The 14,980-nt window shown below is 40.4% G+C and overlaps 1 protein-coding gene across 1 annotated transcript in view; it reads left to right on the top strand.

The window, feature by feature from the left end:
* COL14A1 (collagen type XIV alpha 1 chain) overlaps positions 1-14,980 on the top strand; it is a 120,362-nt gene that overhangs the window by 35,893 nt on the left and 69,489 nt on the right. Inside the window, exons 9-14 of the mRNA XM_035891577.1 lie at positions 955-1,106; positions 2,114-2,243; positions 8,303-8,448; positions 9,778-9,907; positions 13,100-13,239; positions 14,005-14,131. Coding sequence (XP_035747470.1) covers positions 955-1,106; positions 2,114-2,243; positions 8,303-8,448; positions 9,778-9,907; positions 13,100-13,239; positions 14,005-14,131 — 825 coding nt within the window. The remainder of the gene's footprint in view (positions 1-954; positions 1,107-2,113; positions 2,244-8,302; positions 8,449-9,777; positions 9,908-13,099; positions 13,240-14,004; positions 14,132-14,980) is intronic.

Here is a 14,980-nt window from a genome sequence, read left to right as displayed (position 1 = left end):
TACACAAAAAATATATTTCAGAGCATAAGAAAAGATGGTGGTAAAGAAAATTGTTTGTATATAAAAAAGCCTTCTCTGACTATATTTTTTTTTTTGCTTTTCTGAGCACAAGAAATGGCTTTGAAAAAACGTTGCAATTTGCCAGAGAAACAGTCCTACCTGAGGAAATTCTTTCTGAAAGGCTTCAGTGGATTTTGTTTGCATCGCTTGGTTTGTGATTCTATAATATCACAGAAATGCTGAGTGATTTTATCAATAAGCTTGTAATACATATCAGTAAGGAAAGCTGTTTTCACACATACTTCTACTCATGCAATGAAAAAGTGTATATTAGTAAGGCTTCATTCCATTTTTTCCCTCTTTTATTCACATGGTAACTGTAAGAAATACAGAATATTAGCTGTGTCTTGTGGGGGGAGTAAGCAGTCAGTTGTGAAATTGAGAAGGAGAGTATGGAAAAACCATAGAGATGAGACATCTTTGTGGAAAGGAATCATTGCCAGAGATGAGTGTTCACTATATCTCTTCAACCTGCTGACAGGCAGCATATCAGTTTCCAACCTGCAGAGGAGCACAGGAGATCACAGCTGTATATGTACTTGGATGTTATTTTCATGACTGAGAGGAAGGCAACCTGAAAAAAAACCTCCAGAAAGAAAAGGCTTGAACGAGTGATGGGAGGAAGGACAGGGAAGGCTTGGTTTCATATTTTTGTCTCTTTCATATAAAGCTTTATGAAAGAACAGGGAGGCTTAGTCCCAGTGAAAACTCCATGTGCAGTACTCATTCTTACTATTAGTTCTTTGTTTCTGCTGAAAACGACCTAAATAAACGTGCAGTAGCCAATTACTTGATTTTCTGATGAGGAACGATCTTTGGAGCTTCAGCAAATACAACAAACCAAATAATTATTTTGCAGAGGGGAATAAAAAATTTCTGTTGTCTCTAACCTAGGAACTATTGTTGCTTCACTTGGGGCTCCTTCGGATTTGGTCACATCTGAGGTAACAGCTAGAGGATTCCGGGTTAGCTGGACCCATGCACCAGGCAAAGTGGAAAAATACAGGGTTGTGTACTATCCCAGTCGAGGAGGACAACCAGAAGAGGTAATAGGAGGAAAACCTTCCCAGACGTTTTTAATATAACAGCAAGAACTAACCAGACAGAAAATTCCTGGGCTTACTTAAATCTACCCTGAAATTCCCTATGTGGGCTCTGAAGCCCACTACAGAAAGGAGATATGGTCACATTGGATGGTGGTGAAGGTTAGATAGTAGCCAAGCTGCTTTTCTGTCATGTAATTTAAAGTAAAGGTGCTATAACAGTGAGCACTTTTGGGGGGTGGGGTGAAATGCCTGCATTTTTGCTTACACATACGGTTACTTGAACCAGTTCTGTTGACTTCTCCTGCACCATTCTGTTTACAAGAACAGAAGAGGTAGGAGCTGATGGGAAGCCAGATTTTCAGTTCTAAGAAAAAATAATTCATAAAAGGAAGATGATACGGGTGTATATTTTGGGATGTCTACAACTGATTATTGAAAATTTGGAGAGATGTGTTTGTTTGAATAGGACTTAGGCAATTTGGAGATGGGAAAAAATGCAGTATAACAAGCTTTTGGCTTCAGCTGACAACTTAGAAAATTGAAGGGAAAGCCAGAAGAGGAAAAGGATTTAACTAAGGATATATTTTATTTCTGCTTGTACTAGAAACTTGTTTAGCATGGATATGTATTAATGTCAATTTGAAGTACTGTGTGTGTACATATGTAGTACTAAAGGAATATTTATGATACAGTAATTATATCAGAAAGTACCCAATATACACTCTTGAACTGTATTATATACAGTTTATTTATCTAAGCAATTCATTTGTTCTAAATGGCTACTTATATCAGCTAAACATTTTGATTATGTATACAGTCGCTGGTTTTTTTTTTTTCAGACACCTTACTGTACAGTAGCAAAAGCAAATCCAACTTATGAATTGAACTTTAGTACATTGATTCTTAGATGCCAGTGGAAAAATTGCCTGAAAGAGGGATTGATTGATTTGATGGTAATATTGTTAGTTTGCTTTATGCATATTTAGTTGAATTTTTCTTCTAAACAGGTTGTGGTAGATGGAAGCTTATCAACAGCAGTTCTGAAAAACCTGATGTCTTTAACTGAATACCAGATAGCTGTATTTGCTATATACTCAAATGCTGCTAGTGAGGGCCTGCGTGGAACTGAAACTACACGTAAGTATCCTTATTTTCATTATGGATTTGACTGCATTGAATCACGCTGTGTAAGTATTAGTCTTTGTGAAAAAGAAATGCGGAAGGGAGTCTTTTTCAATTTAGCTTCTTATAATGCATTTTCCTTAAATTAATTTCTGCTTGAATCAATTCTGGGATAAGTTCTTAAGTCCAAATGCTCTGTGGATATTTAAACACTGAGAAGGGTTTTATCTCTGGGCTGAACTTTGAAGTTGGTTGTATTGAATCCTAAATTAGAACATTCCTGCACTTTGGGTGTGGAGCCAAGCTTTATAAATTAGGTTTGTGGCTGAAGATGATCTCATGAGTGGAGGATTAGGTGGGACCAGAAATACCTGCACGTGATTCCCACCAGTGCCAAAGATTTCAAGGTAACTTCTGTAAGTTCCTTTCTCAATGATTCAATTATTTTCTGTCTGTAAAATGGTGACTTGGGATATTGTTAGAGTGAGTAAGTTTACGGTTTTGTGTTCTATAATGAAAACTATACTAGTAGGTGAGATGATGTGCTGCTATTGATCATATCAATTTTATGCATTTGTATACAAAATACAGTTACTTTTTTAGTGAACATGAGAGGGAAAAGGCATAGAAGTGAAGAGTAACTTTTTAGTTCAATCTAGAAGCCAGGAAGTCAATATGCAATGTATCAAAAGCTGATACCTTCTGGAAGAACAACACAGCAGGGCTCAAGCCATCTAGAGAATTGCTACAGGGCTTTGACAACAGCTTCCTGACACAAGTGACTGAGGAGCCAGGAAGAGAAGGTGCTGTGCTGTAGGTGATACTTAAAAACCAGGAAGAACTGATGGGGGTGTTTTAAAGTCACAGCTAGCCTTGGCTGCAATGACCATGAGATGGTGGAATTCAGGATGCTAAGAGGAAGGAGGAGAGCAAAAAGCAGGACCACAACTCTGGAGTTCAGGATAGCAGTCTTCAGTCTCTTCAGAGATGTGCTTGGAAGAATCCCAAGGGATATGGCCCTGGAGAGAAGAGGTATCCAGAAGAGCAGCTTGATACCCGAAGATCACATAGTACAAGCTCAAGAAAGGTCCATGCTGACAAGTAGGAAATCAAGCAAAGATGACAGGAGGCCTGTGTGGATAAGCAAGGAACTCCTAACAGAACTCAGACATAAAAAGGAAGTGTATAAGAGACAGAAGAAGAGGCAGATGACCCAGGAGAAGTATAGAGTTGCTGTCTCATCTTGCAGGGGTAAGTTTAGGAAAGCCAAGGCCAACCTGGCGCTGAGTCTGGCAAGGGATGTGAACAGCAAACAAGAACGGACTCTACAAGTGCATAAACAGTAAAAGGAAGACTGAGGAAAACACGGGCCCACTCCTGAATAGGATAGGGACCTGGTGACAAACGAAGTGGAAAACACTGAGGTACTCAATGCCTCCTTTGACTCAGCCTTTACTGGTTAAAATGGCCTTCAGAAGTGCCAAGCTGCTGACATCAGTGGAGAAGTCTGGAGCAAGGAAGACTTACCCTGATTTGAGGAGTACCAGTATAAGGAGCACTTAAGCAAACTGGACACACATAAGTCTGTGGAACAGGATGGGCTGCACCTGTGAGTGCTGAGGGAGCTGGCTTATGGAGTTTTGAGGACAGTCTCTATTATCCTTGATAGGTTGTGGTGACTGGGGGAAGTTCCTGAACACTGGAAGAAAGCAAGTGTCAATCCTTTGTGAAGCAGGATCTGGGGAACAACAGGCTGGTTCATTGTCACCTCAATCCCTGGGAAGGTGATGGGGCAACTAATCTTTGAAACCCTTTCCTAAATACATGAAGGACAAGGAGGTGGTTGGAATTAGTCCACATGTTAGACCTCATGCAGTTTAACAAAGGGAGGTGCAAAATCCTGTCCCTGGGGAGGAATAACCCCATGGGTCAGTACACACAGGGGAGTGCCCATCTGGAAGGCTGCTCTGCAGGGAAGGACCTGGGGGTCTTGGTAAACAGCAAGCTGACTGTGAAGCAGCAACGCACCCTTGTCTCAAAGAAGGCCAAGGGGCTCCTGGGTTGCATTAGAAAAGGATTGCCAGAAGGCTGGGGGAGGTGATTCTTGCCCTCTGCTCAGCACTGGTGAGGCCACACCTGGATGCTTGGTTAAGTGCTGGGCTCCCCAGCAAAAGAGAGCTGTGGACTTACTGGAGTGAGTCCAGTGAAAGGCTGTAAAGATGATAAAGGGCTTGGAGCATCTTTCACCAAAGGGGAGGCTGAGACAACTAGGGCTATTCAGCCCGGAGGAGAGTAGGCTCAGGGTGGTTTTGTCAATGTGTAAAAATCCCTGATGGGATGGAATGAAGAAGGGGGAGACAGACTTCTTGGTGGTGCCCACTGACAGGACAAGAGTCAATGGGAACAAATTAAAATACCATGAAACTAAATCTTGTTGTGGCTTAACATGGCAGGCAGCTGAACACCCCCCAGCCGCTTGCTCACTCCCCCCTGCTCAGTGGGTTGGGGGAGAGAATCAGGGAAAAAAGTAAAACCTGTGGGTTGAGATAAAGAGAGTTTAATAAAACAGCAGAGGAAAACAATAATAATAATGGTGAGAAAATATACAATATACAAAGCAATTCATAATGCAATTGCTTACCACCTGCTGACTGATGTCCAGCTCATCCCCGAGCGGCAATCACTCTCCCCCAGCCAGCTCCCCCTGAGCATGATGCCCTATGGTGTAGGATACCCCTTTGACCAGTTGGGGTCAGCTGTCCTGGCTGTGCCCCCTCCCAGCTTCTTGTGCACCTGGCAGAGCAGGGGAAGCTGAAAAGTCCTGGACTGGTGTAAGCACTGCTTAGCAACAACTAAAACATCAGTGTGTTATCAACGTTCTTCTCACACTAAATCCAAAACACAGCACTATTCCAGCTACTAGGAAAAAATTAACTCTGTCCCAGCTGAAACCAGGACAAATTTGAACAGAAGACGACAGGATTTTATTGTGATGATGGTCAAACATGGGAATAGGTTGTGCAGAGGGGTTGTGGAGTCTGCATCTCTGGAGATATTTAAAACCCACCTGGACACAATTCTGAGCAACCTGCTTTAGCTGACCCTGACTGAACAGGGAAGTTAGACTAGATGACCTCAAGAGGGCCTTTCATCCTCAGTGGTTCTTTGATGCTGTGTCAGTGCTAATCTTCCCAGTCTGAAAGGAAAATAAAATAGGATCATATAAAATTATTTGAGACTTCTATTTTAGTCTCAGTCTCCCAAGATGTCATCTCCAGCCATGTTATACCCCATAACACAGTGTTAGGACATGTTCAATTAATTGGGGCAGAGAGAACAGAGTCACATCCTGAGCCAACAGGATTGTTTCGTATTGCACCTGGTATTCTCTTGAAGTCGCCTAGTCAAGTTCTGACGGAGCCCAGCCCTGCTGGCTTTCTGCGATCCGATCAGATCACACCCCAAGGTCATGCAGCATCAAGCATTTTATACAGTTGTCTTTGATAGTGTGTTGGAAGTAACAGTCTGACATGTGCAAGTATCAATCGCTCCACATGATAAAATACCTGCAGTTTGAAAGTATGTTTTACTATCCTAATGGAGAAATATGGAAAACTGTAGTTTACATTCCTGCCTTTGTGTGAGATACTCACATATTAAAATAGCCACCAATCACATTTGTGCATATAGAACATTGAGAATAGCTTACAGGTATGTGAAATCTAAATTGACACATTCAAAATGCATAAAGTACAGATAATTAGAAAGGTTTCTGATTTAATAGTCACTTCTAACTTGAAATAAACATTAAATGCATCCACATTTTAATTTGCTGCAAGTATATTTTTAGCTGGTTTAGTTTATTCCAGTTGAGTTTTAGTAGGTTTAATTTATCCCTATGTTACCAGAGTATTCGGATACTCTGGTAACTGTCCAAGATGCAAATCAGCATTATCTACTGGATATTTGTGTATTTGAGATTCTGAGCTCTTTAGCTGAGAATTCCAGTAGAAAACACCACTTGCTTAATATCCAGTCACCACTTTGTAAATTATTATTTATATTGCCAGAGTATGTAGGACTTCCTGTTGAGAGTCAAAATAGGAGTCATAAATTAGAAGTATACGATACTTTTCTTGTAGATTTTTAGAATCAAAATGAGGAAAAGGACAGGTGATGGATACTCTCTCTGTGATCCTGGGGCAGTCTGAATAGGAATGAGACATTGTGGTAGAAAGTGCCTTCAGAATATTTCAACGTGTAGTTTCTTTCTGTAGGTGTCGGAGGTCTGAGTGGAGCTCTGGGGGAGGAGACTGAAGTATATTTGAAAATGTTTATGGGTAGTTTTTCTCTATAATCAGAGGAAGTGTGGGAATTCATGGGAATATAAGTCAACACATCAACAAGAGTTTAAATAGGATGGAGATAGGCTGTGAAAGGTTTGGAAGTGAAGATAGGTGGGTAACCTAGAAGTGGAAACCTAAAGAGAGGCCCGGGTTGAAGTTTTGTCCACATTTACAGACCTGAACGACAGACTTCACTGAATGACCTCAGTGAACAAGAAAAGAGGAGGCTGGCATGTTTTTATATGGGAAGTTAAGAGCTTTGTTAGAGTTTGTTGAATGCAAGGTAATAGATACACTACTCCTTGGAGATGTCATCTCGACAGGCTGCAGTTTTTGTTTGGACAAGGAGATTAGAGGAGCTGTTTGAATTATTAGCATTGTAATTAGAACTGGTTGCTGAATTTGTGTTTGTGGATCAGATTCTTCAGAAACATGCAAAGCAGAGCTTTGTAGAGGGTTAACATCTAGCCTATTACAGGCTCTCTGAGTTCCTAATAAGAAAGCTGTCCTAGCTGTGCTGTACTCCCAGCTTGTTATGCACCTGGCTGAGCAGGAGAAGCTCAAAAAGTCCTTGAGTAGTCTGAGCACTACTTGGCAACAGCTGAAAACATCAGTGTGTTATCAACATTCTTCTGGTACTTAATCCAAAACACAGCACTATGCTAGCTACTGTGAAGAAAATTAACTCTATCCCAGCTGAAACCAGGACAGTATCAATCACTAATTGCCTTCTGGTTTTTTCAGACCCTTTGAGTCTTTTTAGGAACTATTCTCAGTGTAGAAGTTCCAAAGGAGCAGCCAAAGTTCCCTTATATCTCTCCAGTGACTGGATATTTTGGTGGGATCCATCAATGATGTAACAGCAATGGAGAGGCCTTGGGATGTTACTCTCTGAGAGGAAGAAAGTGGGGACAGTCAGAGAAGTGCAAAATGCCACTCTAAAGAGCTGCAGAAATACAAAAAAATATTCAGGAACCCAGATTGGTGCTATGTTCTGGCATCAGTGCCTTAAATTCACAAGTAAACCTTCTAATAATTTTGGAATTTTACTTAACCTGCTTAGTTGTACTCACCAGGTTAGCATTCGCCATGATTTGCAATGGATGATCTTGCCCACATTTGCATAATCCCACTGACATAGGCCTGGGATGCAGTTTGGACAATCCAGGCCTTAAACACACAACAGTTTGTAGTCAAGATATTTTGACATGCGGAAAGTGCTCATTCAGGGTTTCCTCCAGGGTGTCCTACCTCATGGCTGTGTCTCCCACGCTCTGGCTTGGGAACTCTTGCCAGAAAGAGCCACTTCTGGGGACTACTACTTGTTCCTAATGGCAACTGTGCCCACTCTTTGATAGCAAGTGTTCATCCTCTTGCAGATCAGGGAGCAGGGAGGGTGAGATCTGAACAGAGTGATTTGGTGCTTAAAGAACAGAAGTCCGCCCACTTGAAATGTTCAAAGCCATTTAGGACAAAGAGCTGAAATGCTTTGTAAGGGGTAACTCTGCCCTGGCGTTGGAACTGGTTAGGTCATCGTTTCCTTGTTTCTCTAATTCTGCATTCTTTTATTTACTAATCAGCTCTTCATAGTTGTGGCACACAGACAGCACTTCCATGCCTGGAGATAGCTATATTCCTTTGTGTTTCCTGGGGTAAAATAAACTGTTTGAAAAATAGCTGGTTGTTCAAGTGAGACAACTGAAGTGTCTGTCTCTTGTTCCACTGTAGTTGCCTTGCCAATGGCATCGGATCTGCGATTGTATGATGTGTCACAGAGCAGCATGAGAGCGAAGTGGAATGGAGTAGCGGGTGCCACGGGTTACATGATCCTATATGCTCCCCTCACAGAAGGATTGGCAGCAGATGAGAAGGAGGTGATGTATTGAGCTTTTACTTGAATAGCAATTATTCAAAAAATAAATCTTTTAAATAATAAACTAGTGCATGGCCTTTAACCTCCCACTTGATCAGCAAACACTTCGGGTTTTTTTTATCCATGGCTGCCTTAAGTACTGTATGTGTTACAGACTATGAATAAAGTGCAAGTACCAGTTGATTATTTTTGTATGTCGTTGCCACAAAAATGCAACGATTTCAGCTGAATTGAAGTGACTCTTTTGAAATGATATATGAGATGATACTGTATCATCATGTAAAACTAACACTCAAAGGAAGAAAAAATAAAGTAAAACTAAGTTATTTTCTAAGTGTGTTATCAGAAGAATATGAAGTTTAGCCTTTGTTCTAATCAGGACCTTTAAAGTAAATAAAATTTGCAGATGTGATGTTGCTTTTCTTTTAGTTCTGTTCAACTTTTATTTTTAAATTTAAAGCTAATACTTTCCATCAGAAGTGATTTTTAGAAGGTGATTTTAGAAGGAAAAGAAGGGACAAGGTAAAGTCCAGTCTTCTGTCACTAAAATAGTAAAACCAGTAGACTTTTCTAAAGTTTCTAGCATAGTTCCAATGGAACTTCTGATCTGGTGTTTAAAAATTTTGATGCTCAAGTTTCTGTATGTATAATTAAGATTATGTACAACATCTCTGTTCAAGCAAGAACACTAAAAAGCAAGCAGGGGCATGTGAACTTGTGGAGAGTGTAGGAAGCTCGTGAAAGCTCGCATAGACTTGTGCGCTCTGCTAAATGAGCGGCTGTGAGCACATAATTCTGTTAAAAATGGGGCCTCCCTGAAAACTAGCTGATTCAGGAGGACGGAGCCTTACCCTGAAGAAAACCTTTTTTTCAATAAATAAGCCAGTCCATGTTAATGAGGCTTGCAGTGAAGAGGTGGAGGAGGAAAATTATACAAACCTTAAAAAGCACAAATCTGAACATCAGTGTACAATGAAATCAACTCCTCCTATGAAATTTCAGTCCTATGACCAAAGATGAAACAAAGTGCAGCTGGGAATGAAAAGGTCCTAGTAGTTGCACATTCTGGAGAGGAATATTCTGTCATTGCTAATGTGACTAGTTGCTTTTAAAGTCCTCTTACCTGTATGTTGGCTTTTGGCTTTTTGACATTTTTGTTCTTTCGATTATGGTGCAAAATTCCAAAATCTTGGGCCAAATACCTCAGGCACAGTATCAGACAAATGCTCAGCAGAGCATTTGATCACGTACCTAATTTCAAGTGTGTAAATAGTATTCTTCCCCATTGTGAGCTAATAATGTGTCTTTTTTTTATTCATGGTGTGTTTAGATAAAAATTGGGGAGGCCTCAACAGATCTTGAACTGGATGGACTATTGCCAAATACAGAATACACCGTCACAGTTTATGCCATGTTTGGAGAAGAAGCTAGTGATCCCCTTACAGGACAAGAAACTACATGTAGGTAGCACATATCTATATTCACTTCAGTGTTAATAAAACTTCAGAGTAGTCTTTGCACATATTAGAGCAGACATCTGATTTTAATATCTGATTTGAGTAGTCCATAGGGCAAGGTCTTAACTGTACTTAAGTTTCTCAGTGTGAATTCTTAATTTATAGAGGTTAAGGATATGAGTTTCTACAAGAGCACTTGGTTTTGGAATAGGACTGTGAACTGTTCTCTCTTGTTGGTAGTGGTGCTATGGATAGCCCTTGGTGGAACTACTGACAGTTCTCTGAGTTTGCTGAAGGTGAGTGAAGGTCACCACGTAGAGCTAAATTGAGACTGCTCTGTTTAGCCTTCTGTAGCCAGAGAACCAGGTGTGTGTGGGAGCCTGCTCAGATGCAGTTCATTCCTCTGGCTCAGTATTAGTACAGACAGAAAAGAAGCAATGAGAAGGTTTCTGTCCAACCCCTGCTGCCTAACATCTGGTAAACGAAGGGTTGGAAAGCGCCTGTGCACTCATGATAGATGGTGTGTTTTTAATAAGCAGCAAGAGTTTTGCCAGCTAAATTCTGTCCTCTGCTAACTGTACACAGCACTGATGTCAGCTCTCTAAATAGCCTCAGCATTTGGAAGACAAAGGAATTGAAAATAAACGATTATGCTGCTGGGATATTTCTGGGACTGTATTCAGTGACATCTCTATTGCTCCCAGCAGTGGAGTGATTGTTTCCTCTTGTTTTGTGCTCCTGGCATAAGTAAGCCAGCTTGAAATAATAATTTCATATAATAATAATAATAATAATATAATTATAATAATAATCTAATAATAATAATAATTAATAGGTGAGAGAAGTTCAGGCATGCAAGTGCTAAGAAAAAGAAGGGCCAGGGCAATTGCTGGTAAGGTCAGCAAGTAATGGTGGAAGAAGCTCTAGGAACGCTGGTTGAACTGGCTCATTTCTGAGGGACAGTTGTAGACAGACAAGCACCAATGGCGAACTGCCTGGGCATGTTTGTGGACTCGAAATGACTGTAGAAGATCCTGAACACTTGGGGAATCACATCTTTGGCTCTTTGTCCATCTGTCCCTTTCACTTGTCTCTCACTCTTTCTCCTTCCCCCACTCCCCCTCCCTTGCTTTTGGTAAGTATCTCCCCAATATCTGATTTTCATTTATCCTAAACAGTAGTTTATGACTGTGCCAGCCTGAATTCACTTCACAGCGTATGGAGGCTACGCAGCTCTAAACCTGGCTAACACCTTGGATGGAAGATCACATGCAAATTCCAGCAGTGTTTGAACACAGAAGCTAGTAACATATGTTACTCAGCCCATCATCACTGCTGTTATCAGACCAGAATAAAAAAAAAACCCTAACTACCCTGCAACCTTCATTTATTTTTAGGGTGATTCAATGCAGCCAGCTCTGACTGTTCTTTAGCACTGTAATATGAAAGAAGACTGATTCTGACCTTCCATATGCAGCTATTCACCCCTCTCCTAACAGGCTTTGATTGATCAGGCAATGGGGCAGTCTGGGAGGAAAGCAAGCTCTTGGTGAGCACACCTGGCCCACATGGTCAGTGTTCAATGGTAATGTCTTCCCTGTCCGGATTCAGATTTAAGCTACTTTTTTTATTATTATTATTATTATTATTATTATTCTTCTTTCAGTGTGATTATTTCTGGCTTCCAACTAATGAATAGGCTACCTACTGTTTTCTTCCTGGCGCATATACCTGCCTGGAGAGTGACCTGCCTAATTTGCAGCAGTATTACATGTAGTATCTGGTATTTTGTATTTAGTAAATAATATTATTCTACACACTGTATCATCTCAGTTACTGTAATGAAGCCTTTCTCCATGCCAAACAGAGGCATGATCAGCAAGCTCGTTCTGGGTTGGGGTCTCTTTTTGGGGCCAGGATTTATCCAAGACTCACTGTAAGTATCACGTAACTCTGGCAGCAGGACTGCCTGTCTGGTTGAGAGAAGACGTCAGAAGGTTGGTTCCAAAAGGAAAGAGCTGAGACAGAAGCATTTTGTGGTATGGTCTGGATGGTGAAAGGAGGTGCATTCCACGACTGATAGAAAGTAGAAAGGAAAGCCAGCACGTGATATTCCCTTCACTAGACTCTGAGGAATATGCTGAATGCCAGAAAGTGTGGCAAACCCATCTAATAAAATTCCAGTGTGTTCCTGTCTCCTCTTCCCTCATAGCCAAGTTGACTTGACTGTTTCTAAGCTGTTTAGGTGTTTGCTTGCAGATTCCGAGTTGATGTATGGCCTGACTAAAGATCCCACATAATATATGGGGGTTTCATCTTTTGCTTTTCTCCATCTGCTCTTGTGTGAGGGAAACAGCTTCTGAAGTGCTGATATTTATCTGTCCACATGGATCAGTGAGAAGTGTGTGTGTGAGAGCAGGGTGGATAGAGAAAGGTTTCACAATTCAGAGGAAATTAGCAGATCTTGGGCTAAGACAGAACCTACTGTTGAGAGTAACAGACAGCACAAATGGCATTCTCCAGTGTGAAAGCGAAGTGGATGCAATCTGAGACTCTCTCTTGAATGACCTTGTTTTCCTTCAGCTCATGACAGTCAAGAAATGCATAGTATATAAATATGGCTTTAACGGGAGTTGCTGTTAGGAAACAGCTTCTTTGTGTAATAAAAGACGAAAGGTTAAGCAGAGGTAAAAAAAAATCAGCATCTTTGGAGATCTTCTGAGTTAGTTATGCTTTTGGACAAACTTACCCTTATGTCAGGGACTTTTAGGATTCATAAAGGTTTTTGGCAAAATACTACTGTCATGAAGTATTTTTGCTGGGATACTCATAGAAAGCAAATGCATATCGGATAAAGATCTAGTTGAATTAAATTACTTAACAAACACAAATTTATTACAAGTATTATATAGGTTAGATCTTGCTATGATATCTGCTATGAACAATAACATAATTTCTTTTTCAGTATTAGTTGAGATGTACTTAGCAAGACTGAAAGTTCTGTTTCAGCAAAGAGCTAAGCCATTTTACCTGCCTTTAAGTACTTGTGTAGCTCCATTGATGTAGATCTTTTAATATAAATATTGGTGATACAAATTTTTGAATGGAAAATGTACTGTTTATTTTCAAGAGATGTAAAATTTCACAGCTAAAACCTGGAATCACTTTCATGGTTTTATCTCTTTCCTTTTCAAGTGCCTCTAAGTCCACCAGCAAACTTGAAATTTTCTGATGTTGGGCACAGTAGTGCTAAGCTAACGTGGGATCCTGCTTCCAAAAATGTAAATGGCTATCGCATCATGTACGTCAAAACAGATGGAACAGAAACCAATGAGGTATACCTGTGCGATGTTTTGTGTCTTTTCTTTCTGCTATAACCCTTAAAATTTAAATTAGAAATCACTTGACCTCTTCCCTGTTGATTACGCTTAATATAGATAATACATCTGGCTGTACTCATCGCCAGTATTTGAACATCTCAGGCTTCTGGTAATATACTTTATAGTGTGAGTGAACTGTTGAATAGGTTTTTATCTACCTCAACTTTTCATTTATGTCTATTCAAAGAGCAGGTGGCACCTTTTTGTTCGTTTAGTGTTGGTAGCATTTCCCCTGTGGTGCTGAGCTAACGTGACACTGAACAATTAGATTGATAAACTGTCAGTTTATACAGCTCTGAGTTCTGTATCCCCACAAAGTCTTGTTAACTACAGCTTGGATAGAGACCAGATGAAACTGTCATCTTTTCTCTTGACAAATGTTAAACACAATGGTTTATGCAATGATTATCTGTGATAATGGACTGGATTCAATAGCCCCAAAAGTTCCTTCTCCTTCTGGGTGCCTGAACATGCAGTGCCAATATGTTAGCTAGTGAGCTGGGCTTACTAAGGCTGAATTCTCCTTTTCCCTTGTTTGTCTATGTTAATTAATTTTGTCAGATGATGTGGCCCCGAATTAATACTTGTTCATAGTTTCACAGAATTTCTCTACTAATTACATGACATTCTCTTTCTGTATCATTATTACCCAGCAGAATTTCAGACACTGATAATGTAAAGTATATGATCAATATCTTTTGCAAATTATGCTTTCTTTAGGTGGAAGTCGGTCGTGTTTCAACCCATACTCTAAGAAGTCTGACATCCCTTACAGAGTATACTGTTGCTATCTTCTCCCTGTATGATGAAGGACAATCTGAACCACTTACTGGCAGCTTTACCACAAGTAAGTATTCCTGAACTTTGAAGGCTTTCTGAGAAGAATTTTTATGCTCTTGTACTTTACTGGAAAGTAAGACCAGTAACAGCAAGTGTCTCTAGTTGTGGATTCAGATATATGGAATGTTTTCTGTTGTTTTCATTGGAGTTTTTGGTTTCTTTGCTCCCTATTATGGGGCCAGTTGCATGGGAGTAATCTGTTGACATCATGAAAACATTTGTGTAGATAAGGTTAATTTCTTAAGTCTTTCCACAATCAGCCATTTTAAAGCATCTTTTATTGCAATTAGGTAGTAAAGCATTTGTCTCCCCAGCTTTCTGAAGTGTCATTCTGTGGGATGGCATTTGTGTCTGCAGCTGAAATGTGATGAGTTTTGAGTCATACATTTAACCAGTGAACAATCTAGGCAATAAAGGTGAGAACCTTATATACATACAGAGAAACTGGAATACCAGAAGGAGAAAATGTAAGACATTTAAGGCTCCTGTAGTCCGGTTAGCACAGTTATAGTTTCTATAACTGTAGTTCTGCATTAAACAAATGGGTGATGACACTTATTAATGCTTTCCAACATAACAATGTGAAGAGAAGGACTTTGAGGGAGGGAAGAAACATGAGGTGGAAGAGGAAGGAGAACATTTATGTATGGAACAAGAGGTTGATCCTTATATGCAAATTGCAAATGGAAATGCACACAGGGTCTCTGGCAAGGTAGGGCAGAGACTGGGACTTCACTTTGAGGTAGAGGAAAAGAAAAGAGCATGGACCACAGAGCTCTGAGCAAAGGAGAGGGAATGAGGGTTGCACGGAGCTCCTTCAGTGGAGAGAGGACAAGGAGGCTTGTTCAGTGAGAGT

Source organism: Egretta garzetta, unplaced genomic scaffold, assembly GCF_000687185.1.
Source record: "Egretta garzetta isolate BGI_Z169 unplaced genomic scaffold, ASM68718v1 scaffold13, whole genome shotgun sequence".
Lineage (NCBI taxonomy): Eukaryota > Metazoa > Chordata > Aves > Pelecaniformes > Ardeidae > Egretta > Egretta garzetta.
The sequence above is the reverse complement of the archived record's forward strand: the minus strand, read 5'-3'. Positions and strand labels throughout refer to the sequence as shown.